Genomic DNA, 14978 nt, shown 5'->3' with positions numbered 1-14978 from the left:
AAAAAGAATGAGATCTTGCCATGTGCAACAACAGGGGTGGACCTAGACAGTATAATGTAAGTGAAATAAGTAAAACAGAGAAAGACAAATACCATATGATTTCACTCATATATGAAATTTAAAAAACAACACAAACAAAGAAAAAAGAGATCAATGAACAAATGAAGAAGTGACTCTTAAATACAGAGAACAAACTGGTAGTTGTCAGAGAGGTGGGTGACAGGATGTGTAAAATAAAGAGTATTAAGAGTACTCTTGTCATGATGAGCACTGAGTAATGCATAGAACCACTGAATCATTACACTCTATAACTGAAACTAATATAACTCTATATTGTAATTATATGTCAATAAAGAAAATATTGGGGAAAAAATAAAGAACAAAAAAAATGCCAGGAATTACTATGTTAAAATAATAAATTTTTTATAAATCAGAAATTATAAACAAAGTCCAGAGACAAATGGCAACTGTGAAAAAACTATTGTTAACTTATATCATTGGCAAGAAATTATTGTACCTATTACATAAAGAACTTAGTATTGATAAGTTAAAGAGTCTAACAAAAGAATATAATATCAAGGGACATGAACAGTTAGTAAAAAAAACTTGTATCCCTCAAATATGAAATGATGGTCAATTTCACTCCTAATAAGAGAAACATACATTAAAAGTACACAAAGATGCTATTTTTCACCTATTATATTTGCAAAATTCCAAGTTTTACAACCCCATTATTGGCACTGCTGTAGAGAAATAGTTACTTTTCTACATCAGGGAGAGAAGTGCAAAATATTGCAGTACCTACAGAAGGGGATCTAGTAGTATCTACCAAAATTAAAGATTTATTTATCTGAATCAGAATCTCACCTTTGGAAATTTCTCCCACAGACATACCTATATGTATGTTAATTGTGTGTAGAACACTCATTATATAATTGCATGAAATAGCAACAAAACAACAACAATAAAAATTAAAACATGAGAGTTAATAAACATTCATTAAAATATCTATGGGTGAATGGTACTCCAGTGAAAATGATGAAGTCAAAAATTTTACCATTTGAAAATTTCAAAATTTTCAAAAATTCTATCCATCATAAAGGCAATTATTAGTGAGATTTTTGTTTCAATAATTTCAAATAATTATCACAACCGTTAACATGGCTACAAAAGTTTATACTCAGGGAGCACTTTCCATGAATTACCATTTGATCATTACAATAGGCACTGAGATAGATACTGTATGTGTTAAGATGAAGCAGTCCTAGAACTTGCTTCTAAAGTATTCACAATATACTAAGTGAGGTAGACATCTTAACTAGAAGCTCACAAACATTTCCTGCAAATTCCATTAGTAAATATTTTAGACTTTGGGTACCTTACTTTCTTTGTCCACCTCTTCATTCTACCATTGTAGCTTGAAAATAGCCATATACAATACATACATGCAGTGTGGCTATATTTAAAAAAACACATTAGTCGTGGAAACTGATATTTGAATATCACATAATTCCCATATGTCACAAAACTTTTTTAAAAAATTCAAGAATTTAAAAATGAAAACAAACAACCCAAAACTTGTTTAGTATGTTGACAATATCAAAATGTGCACAGGCTGAATTTGGCACACAGACTATAGTTTAACTGACCCATGATCTAAACCATAAACTAAACTTTATAGTTGAATTAGTATCAGAAATACCAAACAGTATTTCCCAGTTTCACCTTTAAGGAAACAGAAATACAGGGAATGAAAGAGACTTGCCAGCCATAAGACAGATAATAAGCAGAGAAGCTATAACTCAAACCTAGCTCTTTGCTTAGTAATCATTGGTATCTCATGAAGACAATGAGTCTATTCCAATGTTAGGTGTTTATGGATGGCATAAATTTTAGAAATTGTGTGATAACTTATATAAAATTATATCCTCAGTAATAATGGGATTCATTCAGCACTGTTCATGTAAAAATCAAGTTTTTTACATGATTTTTAGAAAAGAAAAAACACTTTTGTTTTAAAATTATAATGCCATTACTATATAATTTGTTCTAGGAGGAAAGGACTTACTTTCTAACCAGTGTGCTATTATAGTTCCCCTACCCTAACCCTTCGATTATTTAAAAAACTTCTTTAAGTCCGTAAGATACACAAAAAGATTTTTAATAATTCCATGAGATCAAATTCATGATATATATCCATGCTAGTTTCGGTATTTGATCTTTCATGGTCAATGCCATCAGGAAACATATGGATTATACATTATACATACATATATATATGTATAATTATAGGCATGTATAATGGTGTATATATATTATGCATGAATATGTATAATTCTACTATTTACGATTAGAAATAGCTCTATGATCATGGTCTTAGCCATATACAAAAGTCTTAGTGGTGGGGGGGGTGGAGCAAGATGGCGGAGAAGTAGGAGACCTGGATTTCGTCGGGTCTCAGGAATTCAGCTGGATATGGATCAAACCATTCTGAACACCCACAAATTCAACAGGATATCGAAGAAAAGAAGAGCAACAACTCTCTCATCAGAAAAGCGACCACTTTCTGGAAGGTAGGACGTGCGGAGAAGTGAATCCGAGGCGATATTCGGGAGGATAGACGGCGGGGGAGGGGCCTCCATCGGCCGCTTCTGGCAAATGATAGAACCACGGAGCACAAAATCGGAACTTTTAAAAGTCTGCTCCACCAAGGGACGTCACTCTGGTGGCTAAGCGGGGGGTGGAACCCTCCGGGACAGTGGGGTCTCAGGACCCTCGGGGTCACAGAAAGACCGGGGGTGCCTGAGGGCGGCAGAGCTCCCAGGTAACGGAGCAGGGAAGCCGGCTGCAGAGGCGGAGCCCAGGCGCGGGCTCTCAGCTCGGGGTGGCCATAAACCGTGATCCGCGGCACAGTCGGGCCCCTGCTCCTCCAGCAGGGACCCAGCAAGCGGCAGATCCGGGGAGACTCACCTTCCTCCCCCGGGAGGAGCCGCGCGGGAGGGCACCGCAGGGATCTGCTGGGTTGGGAGACTCCACCCGGGGTCGGTGCCAGAGATAGAAACGCGCGGTCACAGGCCGGGTGAGCACGGAGTGCGGCCGGAGACCGGGGAGACGGGAGTGACTGATGGCTTTTCTCTGGGGCTCACTGAGGAGCGGGGCCCCGAGTTCTCGGCTCCTCCGGGGCGGAGATTGGGAGGCCGCCATTTTCACTCTCCGCCTCCAAAGCTGGACGGAAAGCTCGCAGGGAACAAAAGCCCCGGAGCGCAAACCCGAGCAGATGACTCAGCCGGGAGGGGGCAAGGGCGGGGCAATTCCGCCTCCGGCAGAGACATTTGGAAACCACGGCAACAGGCCCCTCCCCAGAAGATCAGTGACAACAGCCAGCCAAGACCAAGTTTACCGATCAATGAGAAGGGCAGAACTCCAGCGCTAGGGGAATACTGCACATAGAATTCATGGCTTTTTTACCATGATTCTTTAGTCTTTCAAAGTTAATTTTTTTTAACTGTCTTTTTTTCTTTTTTCTTTTTTTTTGAATTTTTCTTTTTCCCTTTTTCAACCAACATCTTATCAATCCCTTTAAAAAAAATATTTTTCATTTTTAGAGTCATATTCTATCCCTTCATAGTAGTTACCCATATTTTTGGCTTATATATATAAGTTGTTCTCTCTTTAAAATTTTGAGATAGTTTCTTCTAACAGATTAAAATATACCCTAAATCTCTAGTATATGGTGTTTTCTATTCCCCCGCCTGATCACATTCTCTCCTTTTTTTCTTTTTTTAAATCCTCTTCTTTCTTTTTTCAAACAACTTCTTATCAATTCCTTTTATAAATTTTTTTATAATTTCCATCTTTACAGTCATATTCCATCCCTTCATCATATCAACCCTTATTTTTGTACATATATAAGTTTTTCTTTCTTTAAAATTTTGGGAGGCACTTTCTTCTAAAAGACCAAAATACACCCCAAATCTAGTGTGTGGCACTGATCTATATACCAGCCTGATCATATTTGATCACATTCTGGTTTTTTGTTGTTGTTGTTGTTTTGTTTTGTTTGTTTTTGTTTTTATCTTTATCTTTTTCGTTTTCTTTTTTCTCTCTTTCCCTTTCTTTTCCCACTGCTTCAGGTCTTTTCTGATTTGTTTAGAGTATATTTTCTGGGGACGTTACTCTGCTAGCATTTTGTTCTCTCATTAATCTATTCTCCTCTGCACAAAATGACAAGATGGAAAAAATCACCTCAACAAAAAGAACAAGAGGTAGTACTGACTGCCGGGGACCTACTCAATATGGACATTAGTACAATGTCAGATCTAGAGTTCAGAATCATCACTTTAAAGATACTAGCTGGGCTTGAAAAAAATATGGAAGTTATTAGAGAAACCCTTTCTGGAGAAGTAAAGAACTAAAATCTAACCAAGTAGAAATCAAAAAGGCTATTAATGAGGTGCAATAAAAAATGGGGGCGCTATCTGCTAGAATAAATGAGGCAGAAGAGAGAATCAGTAATATAGAAGATGAAATGATGGAAAATAAAGAAGCTGAGAAAAAGAGAGATAAACAACTACTGGATCACGAGGGCAGAATTCGAGAGATAAGCGATACCATAAGATGAAACAACATTAGAATAATTGGGATGCCAGAAGAAGAAGAAAGAGAGAGAGGGGCAGAAGGTATAATGGAGCAAATTATAGCAGAGAACTTCCCTAATTTGGGGAAAGAAACAGGCATGAAAATCCAGGAAGCACAGAGAACCCCTCTCAAAATCAATAAAAATAGGTCAACACCCCGACATCTAATAGTAAAACTTACAAGTCTCATAGACAAAGAGAAAATCCTGAAAGCAGCTCGGGAGAAGAGATATGTAACCTACAAGGGTAGAAACATTAGATTGGCAACAGACCTATCCACAGAGACCTGGCAGGCCAGAAAGGACTAGCAGGATATATTCAGAGCACTAAATGAGAAAAATATGCAGCCAAGAATACTATATCCAGCTAGGCTGTCATTGAAAATTGAAGGAGAGATAAAAAGCTTCCAGGACAAACAAAAACTAAAGGAATTTGCAAACACAAAACCAGCCCTACAGGAAATCTTGAAAGGGGTCCTCTAAGCAAAGAGAGAGCCTAAAAGCAACATAGACCAGAAAGGAACACAGACAATATACGGTAACAGTCACCTTACAGGCAATACAATGGCACTAAATTCCTATCTTTCAATAGTTACCCTGAATGTAAATGGGCTAAATGCCCCAATCAAAAGACACAGGTTATCAGACTGGATTAAAAAAACAAGACCCATCGATATGCTGTCTGCAAGAGACTCATTTTAGAACCAAAGACACCCCCAGATTGAAAGTGAGGGGGTGGAAAACCATTTACCATGCTAATGGACACCAAAAGAAAGCTGGGGTGGCAATCCGTATATCAGACAGATTAGATTTTAAACCAAAGACCATAATAAGAGATGAGGAGGGACATTATATCCTACTTAAAGGATCTATCCAACAAGAAGATCTAACAATTGTAAAGATCTATGGCCCTAACATGGGAGCAGCCAATTATATAAGGCAATTAATAACAAAAACAAAGAAACACATCGACAACAATACAATAATAGTGGGGGACTTTAACAGCCCCCTCACTGAAATGGACAGATTGTCTAAGCAAAAGATCAACAAGGAAATAAAGACTTTAAATGACACACTGGACCAAATGGACTTCACAGACATATTCAGAACATTCCATCCCAAAGCAACGGAATACACATTCTTCTCTAGTGCCCATGGAACATTCTCCAGAATAGATCACATCCTAGGTCATAAATCAGGTCTCAACCGGTACCAAAAGATTGGGATCATTCCCTGCCTATTTTCAGACCACAATGCTTTGAAACTAGAACTCAATCACAAGAGGAAAGTTGGAAAGAACTCAAATACATGGAGGCTAAGGAGCATCCTACTGAAGAATGAATGGGTCAATCAGGAAATTAAAGAAGAATTAAAAAAAACATGGACACCAACGAAAATGAAAACACAACTATTCAAAATCTTTGGGATGCAGCAAAGGCAGTCCTAAGAGGAAAGTATATAGCAATACAAGCCTTTCTCAAGAAACAAGAAAGGTCTCAAGTACACAACCTAACCCTCCACCTAAAGGAGCTGGAGAAAGAACAGCAAATAAAGCCTAAACGCAGCAGGAGAAGAGAAATAATAAAGATCAGAGCAGAAATCAATGAAATAGAAACTAAAAGAACAGTAGAACAGATCAACAAAACTAGGAGCTGGTTCTTTGAAAGCATTAACAAGATTGATAAACCCCTGGCCAGACTTATCAAAAAGAAAAGAGAAATGACCCAAATCAACAAAATCATGAATGAAAGAGGAGAGACCACAACCAACACCAAAGAAATACAAACAATTATAAGAACATATTATGAGCAACTCTATGCCAGCAAATTAGATAACCTGGAAGAAATGGATGCATTCCTAGAGATGTATCAACTACCAAAACTGAACCAGGAAGAAATAGAAAACCTGAACAGACCTATAACCACTAAGGAAATTGAAGCAGTCATCAAAAATCTCCCAACAAACAAAAGCCCAGGGCCAGATGGCTTCCCAGGGGAATTCTACCAAATATTTAAAGAAGAATTAATACCTATTCTTCTGAAACTGTTCCAAAAAATAGAAATGGAAGGAAAACTTCCAAACTCATTTTATGAGGCCAGCATTACCTTGATCCCAAAACCAGACAAAGACCCCATCAAAAAGGAAAATTACAGACCAATATCCCTGATGAACATGGATGCAAAAATTCTCACCAAAATACTAGCCAATAGGATCCAACAGTACATTAAAAGGATTATTCACCATGACCAAGTGGGATTTATCCCTGGGCTGCAAGGTTGGTTCAACATCCGCAAATCAATCACTGTGATACAATACATTAACAAAAGAAAGAACAAGAATCATATGATCCTCTCAATAGATGCAGAAAAAGCTTTTGACAAAGTACAGCATCCTTTCTTGATCAAAACTCTTCAGAGTATAGGCATAGAGGGTACATACCTCAATATCATAAAAGCCATCTATGAAAAACCTACAGTGAATATCATTCTCAATGGGGAAAAACTGAGAGCTTTCCCCCTAAGGTCAGGAACGCGGCAGGGATGTCCACTATCACCACTGCTATTCAACATACTATTGGAAGTCCTAGCCACAGCAATCAGACAACAAAAAGAAATCAAAGGCATCCAAATTGGCAAAGAAGAAGTCAAACTCTTGTTCTTTGCAGATGATATGATACTTTATGTGGAAAACCCAAAAGACTCCACCCCAAAACTGCTAGAACTCATACAGGAATTCAGTAAAGTGGCAGGATGTAAAATCAATGCACAGAAGTCAGTGGCATTCCTATACACCAACAACAAGACAGAAGAAAGAGAAATTAAGGAGTTGATCCCATTTACAATTGCACCCAAAACCATAAGATACCTAGGAATAAATCTAACCAAAGAGACAAAGAATCTGTACTCAGAAAACTATAAAATACTCATGAAAGAAATTGCGGAAGACACAAAGAAATGGAAAAACATTCCATGCTCATGGATTGGAAGAACAAATATTGTGAAGATGTCAATGCTACCTAGAGCAATCTACACTTTCAATGCAATCCCCATCAAAATACCATCCACTTTTTTCAAAGAAATGGAACAAATAATCCTAAAATTTGTATGGAACCAGAAAAGACCCCACATAGCCAGCGGAATGTTGAAAAAGAAAAGCAAAGCCGGCGGCATCACAATTCCGGACTTCCAGCTCTATTACAAAGCTGTCATCATCAAGACAGCATGGTACTGGCACAAAAACAGACACATAGATCAATGGAACAGAATAGAGAGCCCAGAAATGGACCCTCAACTCTATGGTCAACTCATCTTTGACAAAGCAGGAAAGAATGTCCAATGGAACAAAGACAGTCTCTTCAACAAATGGTGTTGGGAAAATTGGATAGCCACATGCAGAAGAATGAAACTGGACCATTTCCTTACACCACACACAAAAATAGACTCCAAATGGTTGAAAGACCTCAATGTGAGACAGGAGTCCATCAAAATCCTAAAGGAGAACACAAGTAGCAACCTCTTTGACCTCAGCCGAAGCAACTTCTTCCTAGAAACTTCGCCAAGGCAAGGGAAGCAAGGGCAAAAATGAACTATTGGGACTTCATCAAGATAAAAAGCTTTTGCAAAGCAAAGGAAACAGTCAACAAAACCAAAAGACAACCGACAGAATGGGAGAAGATATTTGCAAATGACATCAGATAAAGGGCTAGTATCCAAAATCTATAAAGAACTCATCAAACTCAACACCCAAAGAACAAAGAATCCAATCAAGAAATGGGCAGAAGACATGAACAGACATTTCTGCAAAGAAGACATCCAAATCGCCAAGAGACACATGAAAAAGTGCTCAATATCGCTCGGCATCAGGGAAATCCAAATCAAAACCTCAATGAGATACCACCTCACACCAGTCAGAATGGCTAAAATTAACAAGTCAGGAAACGACAGATGTTGGCAGGGATGCGGTGAAAGGGGGGCCCTCCTATACTGTTGGTGGGAATGCAAGCTGGTGCGGATACTCTGGAAAACTGTATGGAGGTTCCTCAAAAAGTTGAAAATAGAGCTACCATATGATCCAGCAATTGCACTACTGGGTATTTACCCCAAAGATACAAAAGTAGGGATCCGAAGGGGTACGTGCACCCCGATGTTTATAGCGCAATGTTCACAATAGCCAAGCTGTGGAAAGAGCCAAGATGTCCATCGACAGATGAATGGATAAAGAAGAGGTGGTATATATATATACAATGGAATATTATGCAGCCATCAAAAGGACTGAGATCTTGCCATTTGCAACGACGTGGATGGAACTGGAGGGTATTATGTTGAGTGAAATAAGTCAAACAGAGAAAGACATGCATCATATGATCTCACTGATATGAGGAATTCTTAATTGCAGGAAACAAACTGAGGGTTGCTGGAGTCGGGGGTGGGGTGGGAGGGATGGGGTGACTGGGTGATAGACACTGGGGAGGGTATGTGCTCTGGTAAGCACTGTGAATTGTGCAAGACTGTTGAACCTCAGATCTGTACCTCTGAAACAAATAATGCAATATATGTTAAGAAAAAAAAAAAAAGAAGAAGAAGAAGAAGGTAGCGGGAGGGGAAGAATGAAGTGGGGGAAATCGGAAGGGTAGACGAACCATGAGAGACGATGGACTCTGAAAAACAAACTGAGGGTTCTAGAGGGGAGGGGGGTGGGAGGATGGGTTAGCCTGGTGGTGGGTATTGAGGAGGGCACATTCTGCATGGAGCCCGGGGTGTTATGCACAAACAATGAATCATGGAACACTTCATCTAAAACTAATGATATAATGTATGGGGATTAACATAAGAATAAAAAAATAAAATAAAAAAAAGTCTTAGTGGTGAGCAGTATATATTGACTACTGTCAACAAAATAAACGCCTTCATAATAATCCAATCATTGACTAGAAAACGCTAAAAAACTTATAAGAAATATATGAGAAGTCGGTATGTATCAAAACACTTAGGAGTTTGAGCCCTAATCAAAAGCCCAATTAAAGTTGTTTTATAATGTGAAATATAACTGCAGATATACAAAATTATAATCAAGAGCTCAAGGTTAATTTAAAATATGTATACATAATACATCTACAAAAATACTATTTTAATACAAAAACTGCATTTCATGACTACTAATTATTTCTACTGACACAACTGCTATCATTTCTGTGGCAGAAAAGGTCCAAGTTGATAATTTTCAGTTCTTTTTCATGCTCATAGTAATTGTAATGATTCTATATTTTATTTATAAGTGCTATGAAAATACATAGCTGGCTCCTTATGAATGTATTTGTGTGAAATATAAATTTACATCTTGAACCAATTAAAATAATGGGGCAAAGAGCATTATTTTAATCACTATGGATTGAGCTTTGTAGTCTTAAAAATCAGTTATGTTTTTATGTATGTATGTAGTAATAGATAAGTGGAAAGAATCTATACAATCAAGATAGAATTTCTCATAAAGGAAGATTAGAATAGAGTAGAAAGACTAAGTGAGTGTATCAGGTCAGATAGTGAAGAAGAGAACCACATCCTTGGGTATGACCCTTTATATTTGTCTACTGATTCTGTAAACAATAGAACAGATACCAATTTCTAAAGAACCTCCACAAATATGAACAGCTTCACAGACCTCCACCTCCTCCTGGTTGGTAACAAGCTCTCAACCATATGTTCATTGGCACTCAAGCCCAGAAAGAATGTTTGAAATTGATCTACCTATTATGGCTACATCGTTTACCAAATGAGATGATGCAAGAGGAAATGAAATTTGTCTAATATGTCCCTTTTCAGCAAATTTTTTTTTCAGTTAGATTGAAATGACAAGAAATATACATAACAGAATATTTATGATAATAAAATATGTTTTCCTTTTGGTATACACCTAAAGGGGGGAAGTTTTTTGTTTCTTATTTTTCTCCTTTTCAAGGATAAGAAATTATTATAGAAAAGCATTTTGAAGTTCATAACCAAATTAACTTTCAAGTAATTTAGTATATTATGTTTTTATTTCAGCACATCTTTTTCCATTTACTTTATCAAATACTTTGTAGAAAAAAAAAGGAAATGATGAAGATGAGTTGCTTCATCTCATTTTAATGTGCATATAAGAAAATTATAGAATTGTTTCAGATCTTTTTTTTATGTACCACATTCTGACTCTGCCCCTCCTGCTGGCTATGGAAAATACAGCTGCAACCCAGTGCATCCCTGTTGGATGAGGGGTAAAGCAGATGGCTTGTGATCCTACACTGCCTACATATGAGGGAAGTACCATGGCTTGGATGCAGTACTATTTTTTTCTTCTTTTCTTTTCTTTCATTTTTTTTTTTTTTTTTTTTTTAGTACTAACAGTGCTAAAGTGAAAATAAATAGTCAAGCAGGGAGATGGAATTCACTGAGCCTGCAGTCATGGAGATTCTACTGCTGTGCTTACTGTTTCTCCCAGAGGTACTGAACAAACCTAAGTGGCTGCTTTCAATGATCCGTAATTCATCAGAAGGTCTCTCCATCTCCCACTCTATTCTCTACCCTGGAGCCTACATGACACGTGGTTAAGCTGTCCCCTATTACTGAGCACACAATTTCCTAATGGTTTGATAAGCCATTAAATTGTCTTGTATTTTCCAGAGAAAGGGAAGTTTGTCTGAAGTTACTGATTATTTTATCAACTTCATTCTTTTGGAATGTTAATAAAATCTGTACATCCTGTGTATACCGAATGCATATTTAAAATATATATCAGCATTTATATGGAAATTAATTTGGGGAATTGAAAAAATATCCATGTGCTTTTAAAAGACTTAAATTCAAATACAATTCCTGTAACAATTAATAAAAATAAATTAGGTGTCTTGAAAAAGTGTGCTCTTTTGCTTCATGTGCATTAGCAATAGATTAAAAAATATAAATATCAATGCACAAATAAATGACTTTGTGAATTTCAATATACCTTCATGGTAATAAAGACAAAATTATTCAATTGTGTGTTCAATTAAATATTTCCATTTTATACAAAATAATGTAAAGAGTAATATACTGGTGAAGAACATTCAGTCCAGAATGTATGGACTAATGTTTAGGGAGAGGTGACATGGCTGGTAAAGCTCCTTTTTTTACAGTCATTATTTTAAACCCTTTAGTAGAAGTAATAGTATTCTATAGCATATTTCATTCTACTTTCCATGTCTTTTCCAAACCAACCCAACCCCACTCTCGTCTTATCCCATAATTTCTTAGAATAAGAAAAAAAAAATAACAAAAACTTACTTTTCCAACATACTGAGGATCTGGTCCCATATGTTCTTCTAAAACAAAGAACTGATTCCAAACCCATCCCCTTTTGGGACGATGGTGGACTTCGGTTTCACCTTCAATATGTTTGGTCTGGTTTCTGGTCACCTTGATGGAGCTGTGGTGAGCAGTTCCATAACACCTCTGCACAAAACAGAGACAGACTAGGACTGGACAGATGCAAGATGTGCTCGTAATTTTCATTGTAAGATAGCTTTCCAGTTCACAGTCTCCTTTCTTTTCCTTGTCAGTTATAAATGCTTAGTGCGCATTCAAGAGAGAAGCCAGAGCATCTTTTGAAAGGACAGTCCAAAGTAAATTGTTTAGCGTGTCCATGATTTAACTGCCCATTAGGGAAAGGTCAGGCTACATTTACATCCTGAAACACTTGGAGAATCAAAGGTGTAGTTGTCTGATTCCAAATCTTCACAGTAAGTGAACACGGACAACCATTTTCTACCTAATGGAAAGAGAGAAAATGATATATATTACAAAACACGGTAGCTTTAAGTATTTTCTCTGAATGCAAATTATACTATTTTGTAGTGTGATGCTGATAAGTAAAGAATATATACAAATTCTTTTGGAAATACATGCAAACACGCATACACATAGTCATGCATAAGCCTGCATACTGCATACATTTTTATAAGGACCTCCCTATCTGTACTGTTCTCAATATTTAAAAACAAATGTATATAATATATATATTAGTATTTATATACATATATTTATTTGTATATATTTTTATTTTAAAATAATTTATGTATTTGAATATTTGTGCATATATACATATATATGCATATTTGTATATTTATATATGTATGTATGTATAAAATCCTTTGAAACAACAGAAATGCAGCCCTTGGGATTGCAGAAATGCTCAGAAACTGACCATGAGTATCTGCACAGGTGTAATATGATCTCTTAGAACATGGGATCTATTAGGCACTCCACAGTAAATGTAAATTTTGTTTGCTTTTGTGTTCATTTTGTTTTTTTGTTAAATGTGATACAGATTCACAACACATACTATACTTGGATTACATGCTACATGTGACTCACTGTACTTCAACAAAATACTCAAAATACTTTACAGTTGAAAACTGTCATAGATCAATCAAGTAGATACTTGAATTGCTTAATAAGTACAATAGAAAAAAATAAAACACAGCAGAAAGGAACATGGCTGAAAAAAAAAATGTATGCGATTTAAGATAACTCCATACATGGATATCAGATTGGCACAGCTGAATATAAGCGAGAGCGCATCATTTGGCTGAATTATAGCTTGACTGAATTTTGAGAGGTCTGCAGATAATACTCCTGGGTGTGGTCTTCATATATAGGCAAAACAGATTTCAAGCTTGGGGATGACATTACACATAATTCTAGCAGCTATGTAAAGAAAGGTAAAAGGAACAAAATAATGGTGGCAAAAATAGCAGGAGGAAATGCTTTGATTTTTAAATATGAAATATCGAGGACTTGGACTTAGATTTCAGTACAATTGGACAATAAAGCCAAACTTAAGACACATTTCTGGAAGAGAAGAGAGGATAAGGGGAAAAAAAGTTGACCCTGAAATTATTAGCTTATAAAAACATGAAATTGTGTAGCAAATTTTGCTGTATATATGTTATTTATTTATTTTTTTAAAGATTTTATTTATTTATTTGACAGAGAGAGAGAGTACAAACAGGGGGAGTGGCAGGCAGAGGGAGAGCGAGAAGCAATCTCCCCGCTGAGCGGGGAGCCTGATGCAGGGCTTGATCCCAGACTCTAGGATCATGACCTTAGCAGAAGGTAGATGCTTAACTGATGGAGCCACCCAGGCGCCCCTATCTGTGTGTTTTAATATGTATTTAGGAAAAAAAAAATTTTTGGATTCAAGATTATGGCTGCTCTAGCTAGTAAAAATATTAGGTGAATCACTTTCTCATTTCATAAAATTCACCCCGGTACACCAACACAAACTGAAATTTAAGTCTGAAAAAATTATAAGGTAGATGACATGATGATATAAAGATTTAACAAACTGTATACAAATAAGTCACCATGACAATTCTTTCACACAATTGAGAAAAATATTTATATCAAGTAGGGAATGAAAAAAATCTCACATAAGACTTAGAATATGGTGCTTTTCTCTATCAGTATCTCTCCCCATAAATTAGGGTTAATGGTTATGCTTTTTTACCAGTTGTGCAAGAACTGTATTGATTAGAACTAGGATTTCATTTTAATTATCTGGTAAATATAACTTGAAGTTTGCAATATTTTATGGAAGCAAAGATAAATATTTCACTGATTGAAATTAAAAATGACTCAAAAACACTATTTTTCATTTTTTTTAATTTAATTTTACTTTTTTTTTAATGGGCAAAAAGACCTTAACAGACATCTCACCATAGAAGATATACAGATAGCAAATAAGCATATGAAAAGATAGTCCATATCATATGCCATCAGGGAAATGCAAGTTAAAACAATGATAAGATACCACTACATACCCATTAGAATGGTAAAAATCTGGAACATTGACAATACCAAATACTTAAGAGGATGAAGAGCAACGGGAATTCTCATTCGTGAGTGGTGGGAATACAAAATAGCAATACTTTGGAAGTCAATTTGGTGGTTTCTTACAAAACTAAACATACTCTTTCATAAAACCAGCAATTGTTCTTCTTGCTATTTACGCAAAAGAGTTGAAAACTTATGTCCACACAAAAACCTGCATGTGAATATTTATAGTAACTTTGTTCATAATTGCCAAAACTTGGAAGCACCAAGATGTTATTCAGTAGGTGAATGGATAAATAAACTGGTAGAGCCAGATAATGGAATATTATTCAGCACTACAAAGAAATGAGCTATCAAATCTTGAGAAGACATGGAGAAAACTTAAATGCATAGGACTAAATAAATGAAAGGAGTCAATCTAACATATTTTTAATATGTTAAAATACCATTGCAGCTCCAACATGATGAGAGCACTGGAAAGAAAGTCAGAAAAAAAC

At 36.3% G+C, this 14978-nt stretch overlaps 1 protein-coding gene across 4 annotated transcripts in view; it reads right to left on the bottom strand.

Annotated features, from left to right (window-relative positions):
• The window catches only part of CDH18 (cadherin 18), a 315869-nt gene extending 303452 nt beyond the window's left edge, over positions 1-12417 (bottom strand). For 2 of the 4 annotated variants that reach the window (XM_045888202.2, XM_064595613.1), the window contains exon 1: positions 11932-12362. In XM_045888202.2, coding sequence (XP_045744158.1) covers positions 11932-12159 — 228 coding nt within the window. In that variant the 5' untranslated portion in view covers positions 12160-12362. Of the gene's footprint in view, positions 1-11931 lie in introns of all 4 variants that reach the window. The other 2 variants (XM_045888209.1, XM_064595614.1) reach the window with 2 other exon arrangements.
• Positions 12418-14978: the final 2561 nt, after the last annotated feature.

The sequence above is a fragment of the Mirounga angustirostris genome, unplaced genomic scaffold (genome assembly GCF_029215605.1).
Source record: "Mirounga angustirostris isolate CCGP_5_RB_7025 unplaced genomic scaffold, mMirAng1.0.hap1 SCAF_7, whole genome shotgun sequence".
NCBI classification, from domain to species: Eukaryota; Metazoa; Chordata; class Mammalia; order Carnivora; family Phocidae; genus Mirounga; species Mirounga angustirostris.
The sequence above is the reverse complement of the archived record's forward strand: the minus strand, read 5'-3'. Positions and strand labels throughout refer to the sequence as shown.